The sequence below is a fragment of the Panthera uncia genome, assembly GCF_023721935.1.
Source record: "Panthera uncia isolate 11264 chromosome B3 unlocalized genomic scaffold, Puncia_PCG_1.0 HiC_scaffold_1, whole genome shotgun sequence".
NCBI classification, from domain to species: Eukaryota; Metazoa; Chordata; class Mammalia; order Carnivora; family Felidae; genus Panthera; species Panthera uncia.
Genome location: NW_026057582.1, coordinates 1,729,523 through 1,745,878, shown reverse-complemented (window position 1 = coordinate 1,745,878; position 16,356 = coordinate 1,729,523). Strand labels below are relative to the sequence as shown.

General features: G+C 60.6%; 2 protein-coding genes across 9 annotated transcripts in view; one reads left to right on the top strand and one right to left on the bottom strand.

Moving 5' to 3' along the window:
• The window catches only part of KLC1 (kinesin light chain 1), a 39,060-nt gene extending 31,468 nt beyond the window's left edge, over nucleotides 1–7,592 (top strand). For 3 of the 7 annotated variants that reach the window (XM_049612048.1, XM_049612049.1, XM_049612046.1), the window contains exons 15-16: nucleotides 871–940; nucleotides 1,386–4,854. In XM_049612048.1, the coding sequence (XP_049468005.1) occupies nucleotides 871–940; nucleotides 1,386–1,442 (127 nt within the window). In that variant the 3' untranslated portion in view covers nucleotides 1,443–4,854. Of the gene's footprint in view, nucleotides 1–870; nucleotides 941–1,385; nucleotides 4,855–6,777; nucleotides 6,851–7,165 lie in introns of those variants that run through there. The other 4 variants (XM_049612050.1, XM_049612054.1, XR_007453541.1 and 1 more) reach the window with 3 other exon arrangements.
• On the bottom strand, nucleotides 5,001–16,284 carry XRCC3 (X-ray repair cross complementing 3). 2 transcript variants are annotated; one of them, XM_049612069.1, is made up of 9 exons: nucleotides 15,821–16,284; nucleotides 15,216–15,412; nucleotides 12,631–12,838; nucleotides 10,816–10,953; nucleotides 10,279–10,491; nucleotides 8,357–8,511; nucleotides 6,084–6,296; nucleotides 5,875–5,921; nucleotides 5,001–5,780 (listed from the first exon to the last, which is right to left on the bottom strand). In XM_049612069.1, the coding sequence occupies exons 3-9, from the start codon at nucleotides 12,683–12,685 to the stop codon at nucleotides 5,549–5,551; spliced, it is 1,053 nt and encodes a 350-aa protein (XP_049468026.1). In that variant the 5' UTR covers nucleotides 12,686–12,838; nucleotides 15,216–15,412; nucleotides 15,821–16,284; the 3' UTR covers nucleotides 5,001–5,548. The 2 variants fall into 2 exon arrangements, with proteins under 2 accessions (XP_049468026.1, XP_049468027.1); XM_049612070.1 differs by having other exon boundaries at nucleotides 15,216–15,331.
• Nucleotides 16,285–16,356: the final 72 nt, after the last annotated feature.

Below are 16,356 nucleotides of genomic sequence, written 5' to 3'. Positions count from 1 at the left end.
ATGCGGGGCTCGAACCCACGAACTGTGAGATCATGACCTGAGCTGAAGTTTGATGCTTACCGGACTGAGCCACCCAGGTGCCCTAAATTTTGGTTTCTAAGCTTCGGAGTTTATTTTACTAGTAAAAAATTGGTTTTCCTTTTAATAAAAAAATATAAAATACATGAACGTATATATGTATCTGATCTCAACAGTGAGCTTCGAGTGTCTTTCTTTTACATGGTCATTCCGGGTGAGTGTTGGGATTTGGAGGAAACCCCAGGCTCCCTTCTTTAAAAAATTTTTTTAATGTTTATTTTTAAGAGATAGAGCACAAGTGGGGAGAGGCAGAGAGAGAGAACAACACAATCCGAAGCAGGCTCCAGGCTCCGAGCTGTCAGCACAGATCCTGACGCAGGGCTCGAACCCACAACCCACGAGGTCATGACCTGAGCCGAAGTCGGATGCTTAACCGACTGAGCGGCCCCCCCCGCCGGCTCCCTTCTTAAATCGAACCTGACACAAAGGCTTGTGCTGAGTCTGAGGGTGGCGCTGGCCAAGCCTCTCGGCTCCTATACGTGCCAGGGTTCACAATGTGACGACGTAATGACACTTGGAATTTACACACACTACCTGAAGACAGATACTTTGCAGAGAAAGTGCTTTTTTTCCTGTGGGGCTCTAAACACAGTTAGAGCTGGGGCGTCTGTGCTAAGAATTGGGCGGACGTCCCCATCCGAGCGAGATCTAGGCTCGCTCTCCATCAGGGATGGTGCCAGGGACTCCCCCATGGTGACCGGGGCCTTTGAGGGTGTCTTTGTCATGTGTCCTGCTCCCGGTTAACTGATGTGCCGATGGTTTGTCCTTTGCATGTCTACCGCCCGGTTGCAGCATGAAGCGTGCCAGTTCTCTGAGTGTCCTTAACGTGGGTGGCAAGGCAGCCGAAGACCGTGGTTTCCAAGTAAGGAGCCCTGCCCCACTTAATGCCCTTGACCGCTCAGGCCTACTTCGCCGGGCGGCTGCTGTTTGAGCAGCCGTGGGGACGTTTCAGTATTTCTGAGTCTTAGATAAAGAGGCGTTGTAACGATATTTCTGTATTCTGCATTAATTTGAGGAGGTGAATTATGGGAATGTTCACATTGTGAACGTTCTCAGTATATCAGTTACCGATCTTTAAGTTTGATTAGCCTAAGTAAAATTTAAATATTCTGATAAAGTAATATCAGAATTTGGCCACTTAATTTTTGTTACTAATTTGTATGATTTTAGCCTGGGGTAAGTTTGTAAGTAATTGTCAAGTTACACTGTTGTTTAGCATCTTACAACTTTTCAGAACTTTACAAATGTAAGTAACTGACGTAATGTCGCTTTTACACTCAATCTTCAGCGCTTTTTTTTTTTTTTAGCTGTGTGAGGCTTGCACGAACCCGTCACATTTAAAACTGTTGGCACCTTGTCTATGAGAAATGGCCTTTTTGCTTCTGTTAAGTGTCCAGTGTGGCTGTCGGGGTGCGGCCCCGTGTGCCAGGCAGACCAGCAGCTGAGCTTCTGGGGAGAGAGAACCTTCTCAGCCAGACCTGCCCGTCATCACACCCGTTAGCAGCTCCCCAGGTGCCCCGGCCCAGCTGCTAGACTCCTGGACGCTCACCGACAGGAGCAGGCCTTCCTCCCCACCCTGCACCTGCGGGGGCGGCTGTTTCCAGGGGCCTCTCAGCAGGCCTTTGGTGAGCGGACGCGAGACGCCAGTGGTGTCTGGGCATATTTTGGGCGTGCCTGCTAATGGGAATACAAGAGGCGTCATCTCCAAAGGTCTGGGGCAGCCAGGTCCCCTCACCCATGTCTCTCGGTGTTGGCACCTGTGGACGTGAGCGTCGGGGCTCTCGGAGGTTGACTTAAGAGTCGTGTAGCCGTCGCTACAGCTCTGAGACCGCTTGAAGCTGGCGTCATTTGACGCACGGGTCGAGTATAATTTCTGGTGGTTTTCTCACGCGGGAGCGAAATGATTGGCAGACTCGTGAGCTCCGAGCGCCAGCCACGCTGACCCGGCCCACTGAGGGTCGGGGCAGAGCTAGACAACAGTCCCCGACACTTAACGGGGACACGGAGACCCTCGGAGCTGGGCCACGCTCCTCTACTCTGCCCGGGACTCACCTCCCCACTGACTTCCGTTTCTAGGTAGTGACCTCTGCCGCCTCGTGGGGGTCTGCCCCGAATTCCGTTAAGCTGCCTGCAGTCCTGGCGAGCTAGAGCCGCCGGCGCGTGAGACTGGCCAGGCGTGGCGCCGGCAGCCTCAGCACGTGTGGGACCGGCCGCTGTCCACGGGCGCTTGCACTTTCTGCCGCCACGCCAAGATCTGTTTTCGATTTTAGTGTTAAGGCTACAAATGAAGACTCTGGAACCTTAAACCGCATCTTTCTAGAATGAGCATCTGATGGTCTGGGGCCATGCTGCCCGGAATTAAGAGGACAGTTGGTGCTCAGAGCTGGGAGAGACAGGTGACCCTCTCTGGTGGGGGTGGCTTTCTGCCGAGTCCCCAGTCCTGCCGTGTGGCGCCCCCCCCCCCCCCCACACCGCTGGACGCGTGTGGGTCCCCACCCCTCCGGGGCCCATCTCCCCTCTCCTGGGCCCTGTACACTCAGCATGTAGGCATCCAGGCTTAAAAAAAGGTTTTCTTTGTAGGGTTAGAACGGTTCCCAATCAACCCTAAGGGAATCTGCCAGACTGACTGGCCGGCGAAGAAAATACTGAGCAAATACTGTTTGTAATTCCGGATGACAGCAGCTGTAGGAAGGGGCGCGTCCAGGCCACCGAGCTGGAGGAGGACGACTCATCACTTAGCTCTGAAGGGGATCTGAAGAACTTGGGGTACCCCGTGAGATGCTGCACGTTTGGACTTTCTTTTGTCATGTTACCGGAGGGGTCACAGCAAGGGCACTTGCTGCCCCCCCAGCCCCCTGCTCAGAAATTGCACCGTGCTGGGGTCCGTGCTCCCCGGGGGCCCTCCGGCGGGGCTCACAGGCCACCTCGGCACTCGCCGTACAGACTCCCCGGGGGTCCCCGCGGGGGCACCCACCTGCTGCACGTGTCCTTCAGGCCAGGCGTGGATCTGGGGCTGCGGGCCGGAGGCGGCAGCATCCCGGGGTCTGGGGACTTCGTTGACGGGTGTCCTGGGACAATACCAGAGCATGTGGCCTAGACCACCTGTTTGGAACACTGCTCGCTCCCTCCCGGAGGCCAGTGCGGTGCCTGGGCCCGGTCTTCCGTGGCCGCGCCTCCTTCCTCAGCGCCTGGCCGGCTGGGCTTTGCAGCCTCCGGCTTTGTAACTGTTGTCCACTCTGCGGGCTGCGAGAGACCGCCGCCGACAGAGTGGGCTGTGTGTCCACGCGGGCACTGTGCACTTTGAAGTTCCCGTTTGAGGGGCGGGGGAGCACGGTGTCACCTGTGGAGCGGGACAAGGGCTGTCCCGTCTCCCCTGTCCCCTCCATCGGAAGTGCTCTTCCAGCCACGACGCTGATCTGATACATTGGAAACCTACCCCCTTTCCCTTAGTGACACGTCTCCCTGGGAAACCAGGGCACTCAGGAAGGATGCACGTGGGGCCAGGGGTAGGATTTAAGCTCCCATTTGGTGGAAACGGGGCCCCGCCTGTGAGCCCGCCAGCCCCCTTCTCTGAAGGCCAGCCTGCCTTTGTGGGCTGTGAGGAACCACGCAGCCTCCTTACGCCGCGTCGTAAGAAACCCATCATGTTTCAGAGGGGACGCTGCCTGGAGATGTGTAATTTCTGATTTTTGAACTGGTATCAAAACAAATGAGCCTGGTTGTCCTCTGCTCATTTGTCTGGCCGTCTGGGTTTTAATGTTCTCGAGGAGGAGAAGCAGTGGGGCGGCCGGCCCTCCTCCTCTTCAGTGTTTTCCTCTCCCGGCGAGGGGGCCTCAGGCCAGCACCCATTCCACATCCCTCCCGTCGAGTTAGAGGTCCCTGGCCAGAGGACAGGCAGGAAGTGACGTGAGCTGGCTCTGTGGGTCTGAGGGGGAGGTTGTGGGAGGGCTGGGCCGTCCGCCCTCGGCTCTCCGCAGGGTCTCTGTGTTTACAGTACTGGAGGGAGTCAGGTAGTTCTTTCCCGGAATTTGAAGAGATTCCGGTCATGTTTGGTCAGAAAGCCGCCAGGAATATCACGTAATGAGAAATTCAGTGTTTACAGTAACCTATAAATATTGCTAAAAATAGTTTATAGACAGCTCTTTCATTGTCATAACTTCATAGAATATTCTTGGGAAGCAGGTGCATACATGAGGCTATACTCTGGTATGTTTGCACTTGCTGTTGAGCAGTGCACTGCATGACCATCAGACTTCTGAAAATTGCCAAGTGCTACTTGATAACACCGATCGAAGGAGAGGCTCCAGCCAGCTGCGGGCGTCTCGTCAGGGCTCCCAAGCGTCATACAGGTGGCTGGGGCGGTCATGGAGACGTGTCATTTTGCATTTGTCCCATTATTATGGGGGGAACTGACGTGGCTTCTACGGTGTTGTGGACGTAACCATGGGGACCACGAGCCCGGGAGGACTGCCTGACAAGCCCTGGGGGTGGGCGGTGTGGGCAGGGAACTCCTTAGGGGGTCCAGGGCCGTCTGTCACTGAGACAAAAGTCCTGCTGCAGCCCTGTCCCTCGCCTGTGGTGGGCAGGCACCGTGCACCGGCACCCTGCACCCTTCATGCTCCAGTGGGCCTGCAGCTTCTGGGGAGGGGCTCGTTAGCACATTCGGTCTTGGGGGCTGTGGTTTGCTCATTGTTGGTGTGATTTGCCTAGAAAATCATCCGGAATTGTTTGTATTTAATTACGATAGTAAAATGGTTTATTTCCTTTTGCAAAGTCCCTGCACTTGCGGAAAGGCTCTTTTATAAAATTCCAACCCTAAAAGAACGGTTTCCTACTTAACACGAGCCATTCTCAACCTTCTGAGAGTCCCAGACTACTTAAAAATGGGATGGAAATCAGAAGTGAATTTTTCTGCTCTAGAAAATGTCAAAACAGTGCGAGTCTGCCCAGTTACGGGGACCTCTGCCTCCACCCTAGTACTGGGTCAGGTTATGTCCCTGCCCTCCTGGTACCAGCCTGGGGATCAGCGTCTGGCTCATGGAGTTGCAGGAGGTTGGCCAAGTCACTTCACTCTTCTGTGCCTCAGTTTCCCTGAGACCAAGGACGGTAACTGCCCATCCCCAGGGGCCGCGAAGGAGACACACTCCAATGTGGATGAATTACTTAGGACAGTGCCCAGCAGAGAACAGGCCATAGCGAAAGGGTCCAGGGCCCGCTGTGCCAGGCAGCATGGGGGGCAGTGGGGCGTGAAGGCAGACAGCCCTGCCCGGGGGGAGGCCACGTCAGGCGGGTCATCCGTGCTTACTGCCTTCCCGCCGTTGAGAAGGGGTAGCCAATCCTTGGAGCAGATCCTGTCCCAGCGATGGGTGTCCTGGGTCAAGACGTCAGTCCCCTGTGCCTGCAGAGTGTGGAGGGCTCCGCCAGACTCGGGGTTTCTTGGGACTTGGCCTGCCGTTCTGCAGCTGCCATATCAACGGGCCTCGGTCCCGGGAGTCCCCCGTACCCCCTCCGTGCTGACGGTGTAGGAACAGGATGAGGGGGGCAGGTGAGGGGCGAAGATCACCCGCAGGGTGCGGTCAGGGCGGCCGGGCGGGGGGAGGACGGCTTCCTCCTCGGGGCGGCGCCGGCTGACCATCAGCCGCATTAAGAGCTGATTGGACCAGGTCATTCCGAGGGCCGGAGAGACCCGCTCCTCCCAGAGACTGAGACAGAAAACAGGCCCAACGGTTACCGACAAAACCTTGGGGGACCCACTGCCACCCTCACTGTCCCGCCCGTGGGCTGGGCCCGGCTCACCCTTGTGGCCCGGGTGCCGCGCCCCGCTCCTCCATGGCCTCTGTCACCTGGGAGGTCCAGACCAGGGTCAGTTGCAGCAAGGACCCCACCGCCACCCGCCCCAGCATGAGTGGCCTCACTCCTCCACCCCCACCCCCCTGAACTTCCCTAAAATCCAAGCTGAGGCGGGGGTGGGGGTGGGGGTGGGGGGGTGTCAGGGTCGGGCCCACCTGGTTGATGCATAGCACGGGGCTCCGGAACGTGCTGCTCAGCCGGCGCAGGGTGGCCCCCAAGGCCTGCAGACGCCTGGCCCTGGGCATTGAGGCCAGGCCGTCAAACTCACAGCGGAACGGGGCCGCCACGGAGTCGATGACCACTAGGCGGACCATCCCCCGCGACAGCAGCACGGGCACCTTCTTACTCACACACTCCAGCAGGGCGTCCTAGAGGCCGAGGGAGGTGGCGGTCAGCGCCTGTGCCCTGCACTGAAGAACCCCTCATGGCCTTCCCATTTCACTCCTCACCCCGTGGGCCATCACAGTGACCAGGACTTCATCCTTTGGTGGCCCCGTGCCAGGAGCTGACCCCTGGGGTGCTGCCATAGCAGAAAGCCGGCTCATAACCGACCGCCCTGGTCGCTGGGACCATACTCTCGTCAGGCGGGTCTAGGGGTGGCGGTGAGCCCTGTCCCCTGCCCAGCCCCACCCCATGGAGGGGGGAGGGGTGGACAGGGGCAGGCCACCCCTGCCTACCTCTGGGGCCCGAGTGCGGTGCCCTGAGCGGCCCTGGCCAGGCTCCCGGGTGGGGCCGGGTGGCCTCAGGCCCTGGTGCCAGGTGACCACACACTGGCTGTCTTGCCAGAGAGCAGCCAAGTGTCTGGTTCCTCGCCCTGAATGAAACCCAGTTCTGTGCTTCCACCTCTAGGGCGTCTTCGGTAGAGCCTCTTTTTGTGGAAAATGATGGCAGCAGCAGTGGCCTCGAGGACTCCAGCATTAACGTGAGTCCCGTCCCCTTTCCGTCACCGCAGGCAGCTCTGGGGACACCTGGGGGCTGGGCAGGTCGTGGCTGCACTCGCTCCCTGCGGAGCCAGGACTCGGGCCCCCTCCCCCAGGAGGTGGAAACGGGACCGCAGCCCTGAGGCCCTGCTTGTGCACAAAGGGCAGGCCCCATCCCCACAGCAGGGCCCCGGGCTCCAGGCCGACACTGGGGAGGAAGGCAGACGCCTGGTGCCCCCAGCGCGGTTTTCAGAACGGCTCTCAGAAACCACCGTGGGCCTCAAAGCGCTGGCCCTGACTGCTGCCTTCTCTTGCAGTGAAACCACACCCGGCCCTGGAGGACCCAGGACAACACTGCTCGTGTGCAGCCAGAGCCTGCCCTGTGACAGCCAGGGGACGGTCACCGAGGCTGGAGGGCCCTGGAGCTGAGAGCCTGCAGCACTAACCTCGTCTTCTGTGTCCCCGTGCCACCAGCACACTGTCCTACTAACAGCCACACCGCTCACCAGGACGCGTCGCTTGCAAAGCCACGGCCACGCTCGGCCCCTCCAGGGTGACGGGGTGGGCGCAGCCTCCCTCCTGGGCCGCGGTTCCCGGGACACCCGTGTCCCGAAAGTGCAAGGAAGAGGCATTGGCTGCCTGGGCCCGTGTGCCCAATCTTACCGTGTTACTTCCCGAAGCTGTGTGTGATATGTTCTATTGTAAATTTTTTTAAAATTAAAAGTTTATATGCCTTACCCTTTACTTGCAGTTTTTATAGCAATTCTTAAGTGGGGTGCAGGGGTGCACTCGGGAAGCCGGGCTGCAAGGAGAGGCTCCCCCCAGCCCCATGCGGAGGCTTTCTTAACTTTTTTTTTTTGTCCTGCTATATGGTTTATTCTCAGCTTTTGAACCCTTTCCACTCATTGCTCGTCCCTCCCTCAAATAATGATCTGAGTTGAGCACGGACCAGGTCACAGGGCCGCTTCCCCTGCCTGCCAGGACCACTGTGCTCCTAGCCCTCTCCCTGGGGCTTCCTGCCCCACGGCTGCCCGTCTGCAGGGAGGGATGCTGCTGATGCTTCCGGATACGTGTCCCCCGCCCCCCCTCGGAGCAGCCAGGTGGGGACCTCCTGTGCCCCGATGCACTTTCTGCTCCGTCAGGGGTAGAAGTCAAACCCGACAGACTGCTCTGGCCGGGACAGCCGGCCTGTCCTCTGGGCAGTGAATGGTCACCGCAGGGTGGCCGGGTGGCCAGGAGGCAAGGGAGGTGCTCCTTGCTACTGAGGGGACTGAGGGGCACACCCCGTGGGACGGGGACGGTGGGTGGCGTGTGGGGCCTCCCTCCGCGACTCCCCGTGGGCGGGGTGACCGGTTCAGCCTGAATTTCAGGTCACGAATCCTGTGGCGGCTCACTGGCTGCCTGGTGCTGGTGGTGGCCCGGTGTGGGGGTCGTGTGTGCGCTCTGTCCACTGGCCCACCTGACCACCTTCCCCACAGAACTCGGGGCCAGAGAGGGAGGACGCTCACCACGTCGGCCACGTGCTCGACGAAGATCTGGTGGCCAAACTTCATCTTGTCGATCACCTCTCCCGGAACGTCCGGCCGCAGGTGCCGCTGCCCCGCAATGAGCTGCTGCAGACGCAGGTCCGGGAAGACGTCTTCGGTGCAGATGTACACGGCCCCTGGGGCGGCACGGGGGGTGGTCAGCCCGCCCCCCTGCGGCTTCCCCGCACGGGGGCTGGTCTCCCTTGCCGCCCCCTTGCTGTCAGGACGCCACCCCGCGGGTCTGCCCTAGCCTGTCTCCAGTGAAGCCAGTGGGATCATCAGGGCCCGCGGGCTTCTGGAAATGCCCTGCCTGCACACGCCCTCGGATTCCCCTCAGAGGCTCTGCCGGAGCACGCTTCCCAGATTCCCAGATTCTCCTTTCGAGGCTGCTCCTGTGATCCTGGGCTGCTGTGACCTGAACACCCTGGGGTGACGCCCTGGCTCCCCTGCGCCAGACAATGTACCCCAGGTCCGCTGGAAAGAACTGGGGACCGTCACAAACGAACCCTAACGTCTGTGGCAACTGATTTTCAACGAAGGTCCCGGGACAGTCCGGTGAGAGAAAGAAGTCTTCCCCGTGAATGGTGCGGGGACGCGGGGACCGGGCCCTCCCTCACCCCCGGCACGGACTCCATCCGCCCATCGAACGCCAGAGCCGACGCTTTCAAACTCCGGAGAGCACGCGGGTGGGTGTTCGGGACCCTGGGTTGGGCGAGGGGGTCTCCGATGTGGCACAGACCGCACAAGTGAGAAAAGGCCGAGAGAGAAACTGGACTCGGTCACAGGATAATCCACAAGAAAACGAGGAGACCCCTGCAGAAAACACGGTGAATTCCGTGTCTGGGGAGAGGCTCGCGTCCGGATCACACGAGGATCCTACAAGTCGGCCACAGAAGGCGACCCAACCGCGAACCGGGGCGAAGGCTCCAAAGAGACGTTTCGCCACAGGAAACGTCCGCTGACCGGCTTCCAAGGCCAAGTCCGTCCACCCGGCGCCGGGCACCTGCACCCTCGCCCAGAGGTGCAGGGGCAGGGGTGACACAGAGGCCCGCCGCGGGTAAGCAACCCCCGTGCGCGGCCCGGAGGCCCCCGCCCATGGCCGGGCTCACGGGAGCGGCACCGACCCCAGTCCTCGGCTCTCGGGACACAGGGGAAGCAGGAGAGGTCCCCGAGCGAGGCCCCTGCTGCCAGCGCCCCACATGGGTCCCAGCGGCATGCGTGTGTCACCGGGCCGCGAGGTCTGGCCCCGGCCGCGTGCCCCGCCCACCGCGTGGCCCAGCCTGTCCGGGATGCCGGGCGAGCAGATGAGCTCGAGAGGAACCGTGCAACGTTTACCGAGGAGCTACCGAGGTACGACCCGTCCGCTCCGGCACCACATTTAGTAAGAACGATTGAAGTTTTTAACGCTCAGAGACCCGCACGGGCAGCCTGGAAAAATCCCTCCACCGCACGCCCTGTGCAGACTTGACAGATGCAAAACCGGGTCAGGGGCCGGCCGCCCCCGCCGTCCTCGGTGGTCCTGTCTGCCCCGTCCCCAAAAGGGAAAAAGAGGAAAACGTTTGTCCGAGGTGTCCGGCTCCATGGACCACGTGGTTTGCAGGCTGGCGGCGGGAGAGCGCGCAAAAGTGCCTAAGGGGGACTTTGTGCCCAGACGGAGACTGTCCCTGGGTCCTCGAGGGAGCAGGGGCCGCTTCCTACGGAGGGCAGGCTGCAGGGCCCACGGCCCTCGGACCTGCCCTCTCCCTCGGGTGGAATCCACGGCACATGTGGAGAGAGACGGGGACCCGGGAAGATGGCCCTGGAGGTGGCGTCGGGCCCCGACTCGATGAGCGCGACCTGGGCACGGCCGGGACCCCCGCCTCCCCCAACTCTGCCCCCGCCCGCCTGAGAGGACAGCCACTCACCGGCCTCCAGGCCTCCGTGCCGCGGAGGGAACTGCACGGTCAGGCAGAGCTGCAGGGCCAGCTGGGTCTTCCCGGCGGAGCTGTGACCGGCCAGCTCGGTGACACCGTCCAGGGGCAGGCCGCCGCGGAGAAGGCCGTCCAGCACGGGGCAGCCCAGGCTCAGGCGCTGGTGCTGGGCGGGGAATCTCTTCTTCTGCCGGTGCAGATGCAGAGCTGGGGGCGCAGGGGGCGTCGGTCACCATGTGCCGGGGGCCCAGGCGACCTCGGAGCCAGAAGGCAGGGAGGAGGCGGGCGTGGAAGCTTCTCCTAGCTGCTGTGCTCTCTGGGCACCCGTGGGCTCTGGCTCTGCTTGCCAACCCACCCCCGCTTCCCGCACTGCCTGGCCTGGTCCCATCTCTTCCGTCCCCCTGCCCTTCCCCTGTACACCTGCTGTGTCCCTGTCCTGATGCTGTGACCGTGGCCCTGCGTCAATCCCTCCCCAGGCATGGGCAGAGCAGAGGCCCCTCCCCCCCCCCCCCACCCGCCCCCAGTGCCCACCTGTGAAGACGCTGCTTCCCCGCAGGTGCAGGGAGGCCGTTCTCAGCAAGTGTTGCACGTCGAGGCTGGAGAGGCCGGTTAGTCTCTGCAGGTCTGGTCCAGAAAAATGCAAAACCTCCTTTATTGACTTCAGTTTGGCTGAAATTACACAAAGACAGAACAGGACAAGTTCAGACTACAGTAACGCAAGGCAGCATGGCAAAGACGACGGTGTTTTCCAGAGCACTGTCTTCCAGTTCTGGGGACCCAGCGGGCAGGGGCTAGATCCATCCACTCCCTGAAGCCACGGGAGCCCCTGGACAGAGTGTGAGGACAGCAGTGGGGAAGGAAGGGGCCCGAGAGGGGGACGGGCCTCTCCCAGGTGCCCAGAGCACATCAGCCACCTGCTGTGGCCACATCCTGAAAACATGTCCCAAGGAAGGGCATTTCTGTGGCCAGGCAGGCCGACACCAAGGCAAGGCTTGAGGGTGACCCCGGGGCAGGGTGAGAACCGTGCAGTTAGGAAAGCCAAGCCGGGCTCCAAACAAACGTCACTGCAGCGGAAAGCCGGGAAGGCGGGGACCGAGCTAAGACTGCGTGGCGGTTACAATGCCAGTGGCGACAGCCGGGTTGGGGGGGGGCGGGTCACAGAGTTAACACATCCAGAAGATCTGGTATTTGGAGAGGAGAGGGCATAAATTACTGTTGGGGGTGGATAAGTACATTACTTGCGAGCTAGTAGGAAAAAAAAATGCGCTAAAAAATGTATCCAACCAACCCAGATGGCAAAAAAGGGAAAACAACACAAAAAGCAACAGAGTAGGTAGCTCAGCATAAGAGAGAGTTAGACCCAAACATACCAGGAATTACCTTAAATACATGTGCACTGAAGGCTCCAGTGAAAAAACAGATGGACAGACTGGACCAAAGGGAAAACACAACACAATGACTGAAAGGCTCTGGAAGAACCAAGAGCCAAGGACGAAGGAACAGGACCAGAGACTGTGCCCCCACGTAAGACATCACCAAGTCACCCCCACGTGTGCTCCGGCTTCCACGCTTTGTGATCAACAAGCTTCCCTGTCACGTGCCCCGGGAGACGGGGGAGATGGGAGGCCCAGCACGCCAGCTGGTGCAGGGCAGCTGGGGAAGGACGCACCGGGAGACAAACACAACGGGGAAGCCGTCCAGCTCACCCATTTGGGCACTTAAAAAAGAGGCACCCGTAGCTGACATACTGGACAATGTGGGAAAAGACAACGAGATGTACACGGAAAACACAGAATTTGAAAAAAGGAGGCAACTACCAACTTTGGGGGGAAGTAATAAAGGAAACCGTCAAAACCTCGCAGTTCAGCAGCAGTAATGATGTCCCCAGTCACAGCCCTCACGGCCCAAACTGTGCTCCAACTGTGGTGGGGGAGGGGGAAGTAGGTGCACCAGGAAGCCAGCCCTCACCCCTGTCACAGGCGCCCCGTGCGTGATCGCAGACACTGACAAACCGAACACAGCGACGTAAGCACGTTTTTAGAAGTCCAGATATAAACACAAAGAAATTGCCAAAAGACTCCTGAGTGGCGGAAGTAGTTCCGTTTCACGTTTTAGAAAATAAACGTGTATTACTTTGATGAAAATAAAATTCAACTTGAAAAAAGTCCACACACACACACACACGCCCCTGAAGACCCTGCAGCACACTCCAGCACTGGCTACTCATCAGGAGTAGCTGTCTTGGGGAAGGGGGACTCGGCAACCTCGCTGTGTCTCCCGGACACGACACACAAGTCCATCCACACGCTTCACGTATCTACTCGACACAAACACCGGTAAACATACCTTTCTTGACCGCAACAGTGATCCTGGGATTCAGGTCCAACTGATCCAAATCCATTTCTTCAACAGGTTGACTGCGACCACGGATAATCTCCCAGGGACACGAATGCCGATGCGCTTGTTGTCAGTGCAAACCCCCCAGGAGCAGAGCACCGCGGGGTGACAGTGGCTTGGGTACGCAGTCTCCTTTGTGACGGGTTCACCGTCAGCCCTGAGGTTGGAGGAGAGACTTCACCGCACCAGGAAAACCACTGAAGTAAGTCTAAGGCGACACCCGGCTTAGAGGAACCATCTGCCACCTCAGAAACCAAGACTCGATCCGCACAGTGGTGCGGCTGAAGGGATGTCCCCCGGCCACCCCCACTCTAAAGGCCAGGGCGGCGCAAGGCAGTCCCCGTTCCGTCCCCTGCAGGAAGTGTTAGAAATGAGCATGTGCTCCAACCCGGAGTCCCGGCCTGGAGACCTGGTACACGGGTGAGCACCCTGCCTGGCCCACCTCTGGGGTGAGGACGACGCAGACAGGGACCATGCTCATTGGGCTCGCGCGAATGAAGCGTCTTCTGCGTGCGGCAGAAGTGTGTCCCCGCGAGGATTTGGAAAGAATGGAAAGAGTGACTTTTGAATCCCGCGAGACGTTTTCAAGCGGGAACCTCCACAACCACCCAGCTGTTTCAGCAGAGAACAGCGGAGACTGTGTGGCCGGCCCCCGCCCCTCTCCTGGCCAGCAGCCCTCCCGAGGCCCAGACCACGCGCTGAATGCCGTGGGGACTGGAGCCCAGCCCGACCCTCGCTGGTCGCCCTACTCAGCCCAGGGTCACCCAGAAACTCTCTAGCAAGCCACGTTTCCATGTTGGCCTCCCAGATCAGCAAGGGTGAGAAGGCAGCAGGGCGTGTGGGAACACCAAGGCCAGCAGCCACTCGGGCTGAACCCAGGGCCCAGGTCCACCAGCAAGGCCTCAGCCGAGGGGAAGGTCGGAGGTCGCCTCCCCTTGCAGCGCTTAGAGTGTTACTGATTTGGACAACATCAGGTTGATTTTGGAGCTTCGAGAAGCAGGTCGCCTGCACGGTCACGTTCACAGGCTGGTCGGGGAAACCGGTGTGGCAGGGAGAAATCCAAAACACCCAGAACTGACAGCACAGGAGCCTGACGCTCAGGCGTGAGCAGGAGCTCCCAGGCCAGGGCTGACAGGAAACATGCCAAGGCGGGGGAGGACACACACAGCCCCGGCTCCCCCGCGGCCCCCGACGGCCACCAGGACTGCAAATTGGAGGACAGCGGGGTCACCGTCAGCGGTGCCTGAATGCAGGGCCCCAGTGCCAACTACACACAGCGAGAGGAGGTGAGGACGGTGACGAGCTCCGAAGGTGCCCTGAGTATATGGAAGGTTCTAGTAGGCTGGTGATGTGTGTGACGTTTGGTTCCTGAAGACAGAAAGCAGGTAAGCAAGAAAAAGGTCATCTCCAGGACAAGTAGTAAGTTGCCAAAGGACACGCGGTGTGCCTTCCTGGCTTGGTGGGGAGAGCACCTCTGGGAGCCCTGAGGACAAGAGCGGGAAGAGGTGACCCAGGGAGGCACCACCCAAAACCTCCTCCAGGACAAGAGAACGCCTGGACAAGATACCAAGTCTGTTGTTTCCAAATTCCAGAGACGGTGTGTGTCCCCCCACCCCCAGACTGTGGAAAGACCCTGGGGCGCGCCTGGGGAGGGAAGGCCTTGATGTGACACACACGGCCAACAGGCTGGACTGGGGTCTGGACCGTGAAGATGAATGGCCAGGAGAGGGACGTGCCTGGATACTAAACTCAGATTCTGACCAGCCACTAGACACAGGGCAGGATATCAAGGCCGGTGACCACAGCGCCTCGAACCTATGTGGTGGGGGAACGGGGCATCCGGAAGCAGAGTGACCACTGGTGGAGCACCTGCGCAAGGCAGACGCTGACCGGGAGCTGGACAGACAGGCCCAGGTGGCCGCCCTGTCCCCCCACCTCCCTGGGGGCAGGGGCGTGAGCCAGCCATCCTCCAGGCCGGCGCTCCTCCAGCAAGGGAGAGGCCTGGGCACGGAGCACGCCCACAGCGGGCCCGGACAGAGGCAGCAGCTTCCCGGAGCATTAACGTTAAGTTCCTGTTTAAGGGGACAGTTAACATGCCATGCCGCTGGGCGAGGGGGTCAGAGCTGTAGGAGAGAACCCAACGTTTGTGGGAACCAGTAGAATCGAATACGACTTTCAAGCAGCTCAGGTCCCGCCAGAGGGAAGCCCTGAGGAGGGCCAGGGGGAATCACACTCTCCTGCTTCAGGGCCCCTTGGGCGGAGGCCTGAGGACCCCGGCTGCCAACCCCACCCCACCCCTGCCCCTCCCAGGGATGGAAAGTTCCAGCTACAGACAGACTGGCCCACCGGCCCACCTGCACCCCGGGCAGCAAGACTCAGGTTTCCAGTAGCTTTGGCGGACTTACAAAAGAGGGCAGGGCACGGCGCCCCCACGGGGAGGGCTGCCCAAATCTCCCACAGAACAGAACCAAAGCCCGTGTCTCTCGCAAGTTCAAAGCTGAATACAGGCAGCCCCACTGATGCCCCAGACTCACCAGAGGAGTGCAGACGGTTATCAGACACACAGTCCGTTCCCAGGACTGTTCCAGGCACCTCGCACAACGCGAACTCAAGCCTCGCAACGGCAGTGTTCCCACCTCGCTGTGGCTGACTAGGAAACGGACAAGCCAAGGTCATACAGTCAGCAAGCGGGATGCAGGTCCCGGCTGTTTGTTCCAAGTTCTTGACCCGCCTGTTAACAAATCCCACAGGAGCTGCTCAGTCTCCCCGCTCTCCTGCCCGCGGGGTGCCTCCCCGGGTGGGAGCAGCCGGCTCTCGCTCCAAGACCGGGCATCTTTTCTGGCTTCCCCTCCCCGGAGGGGGTGATGAGCCCTCCGGGCAGGGAACGCCTCCCGGTGACTTGGGGGCCGTGCCTGGGCACCACGGTGGTTTCTCCAGAGCAGCCTGGCCTGGACACCTGGGCCCTCGTCCCTTCTCGAGACCCTCTTCCTCCTTTGAGAGCCCCTTCCCTTCCCAGCCCCTGAACCACCTTGTCCCGTTCCCCCCAGCGGCTCCTCCACACCTGGGGGTCCCGCAGACCCACCAAGACCCCGCCCTCCCCCACCCCTGCACACCCCGACTTCATGCAGCCCTCGCTCACCTTTCACCCAGCGCGGCGGCCTGCTCCGGTCCCTACGGGTGACAGCCCCGAGGGCGGGCCTCTGCGGCCCCCGCACCCCGGCTTCCGAGCCCACCTTCCTTCCCACCGCCAGGACCCCGGCTTCGGCTGTCCCCTCCGCCCGCCCGCGGGCTTCGACGGTGCGGACGACCCGCGCCCCCGCGCCGCGCGCCCCACGGCCAGCCACTCTCACCCCGCGCGCGCTCCGCTCGCCTCTTCGCACTGCCCCGCCCCCTACAACCTCCTCTTCCAATGAGAGCCAGGCGCCCCTGCTTGGATTCGCCAATGAGAGAGGAAGCAGCATACGACGCAGACTAACTGGCCAATCCAAAGTCTCCATCCTCCCGAGGGGGGCGGGGCGTGCCTGGGCGGGCCCTCACTGCCGATTGGTGTCGGGCCGCGGAGTGGCCGGGGAGGTGCCACTGCGTGGATTGAACAGCTCAGCGTTGGGGCGGGTCCCGGGTACCGATTGGCCCGCTCTCCCGGACGGGCGTGGCGATTGGACGCGGCCGTTGTCG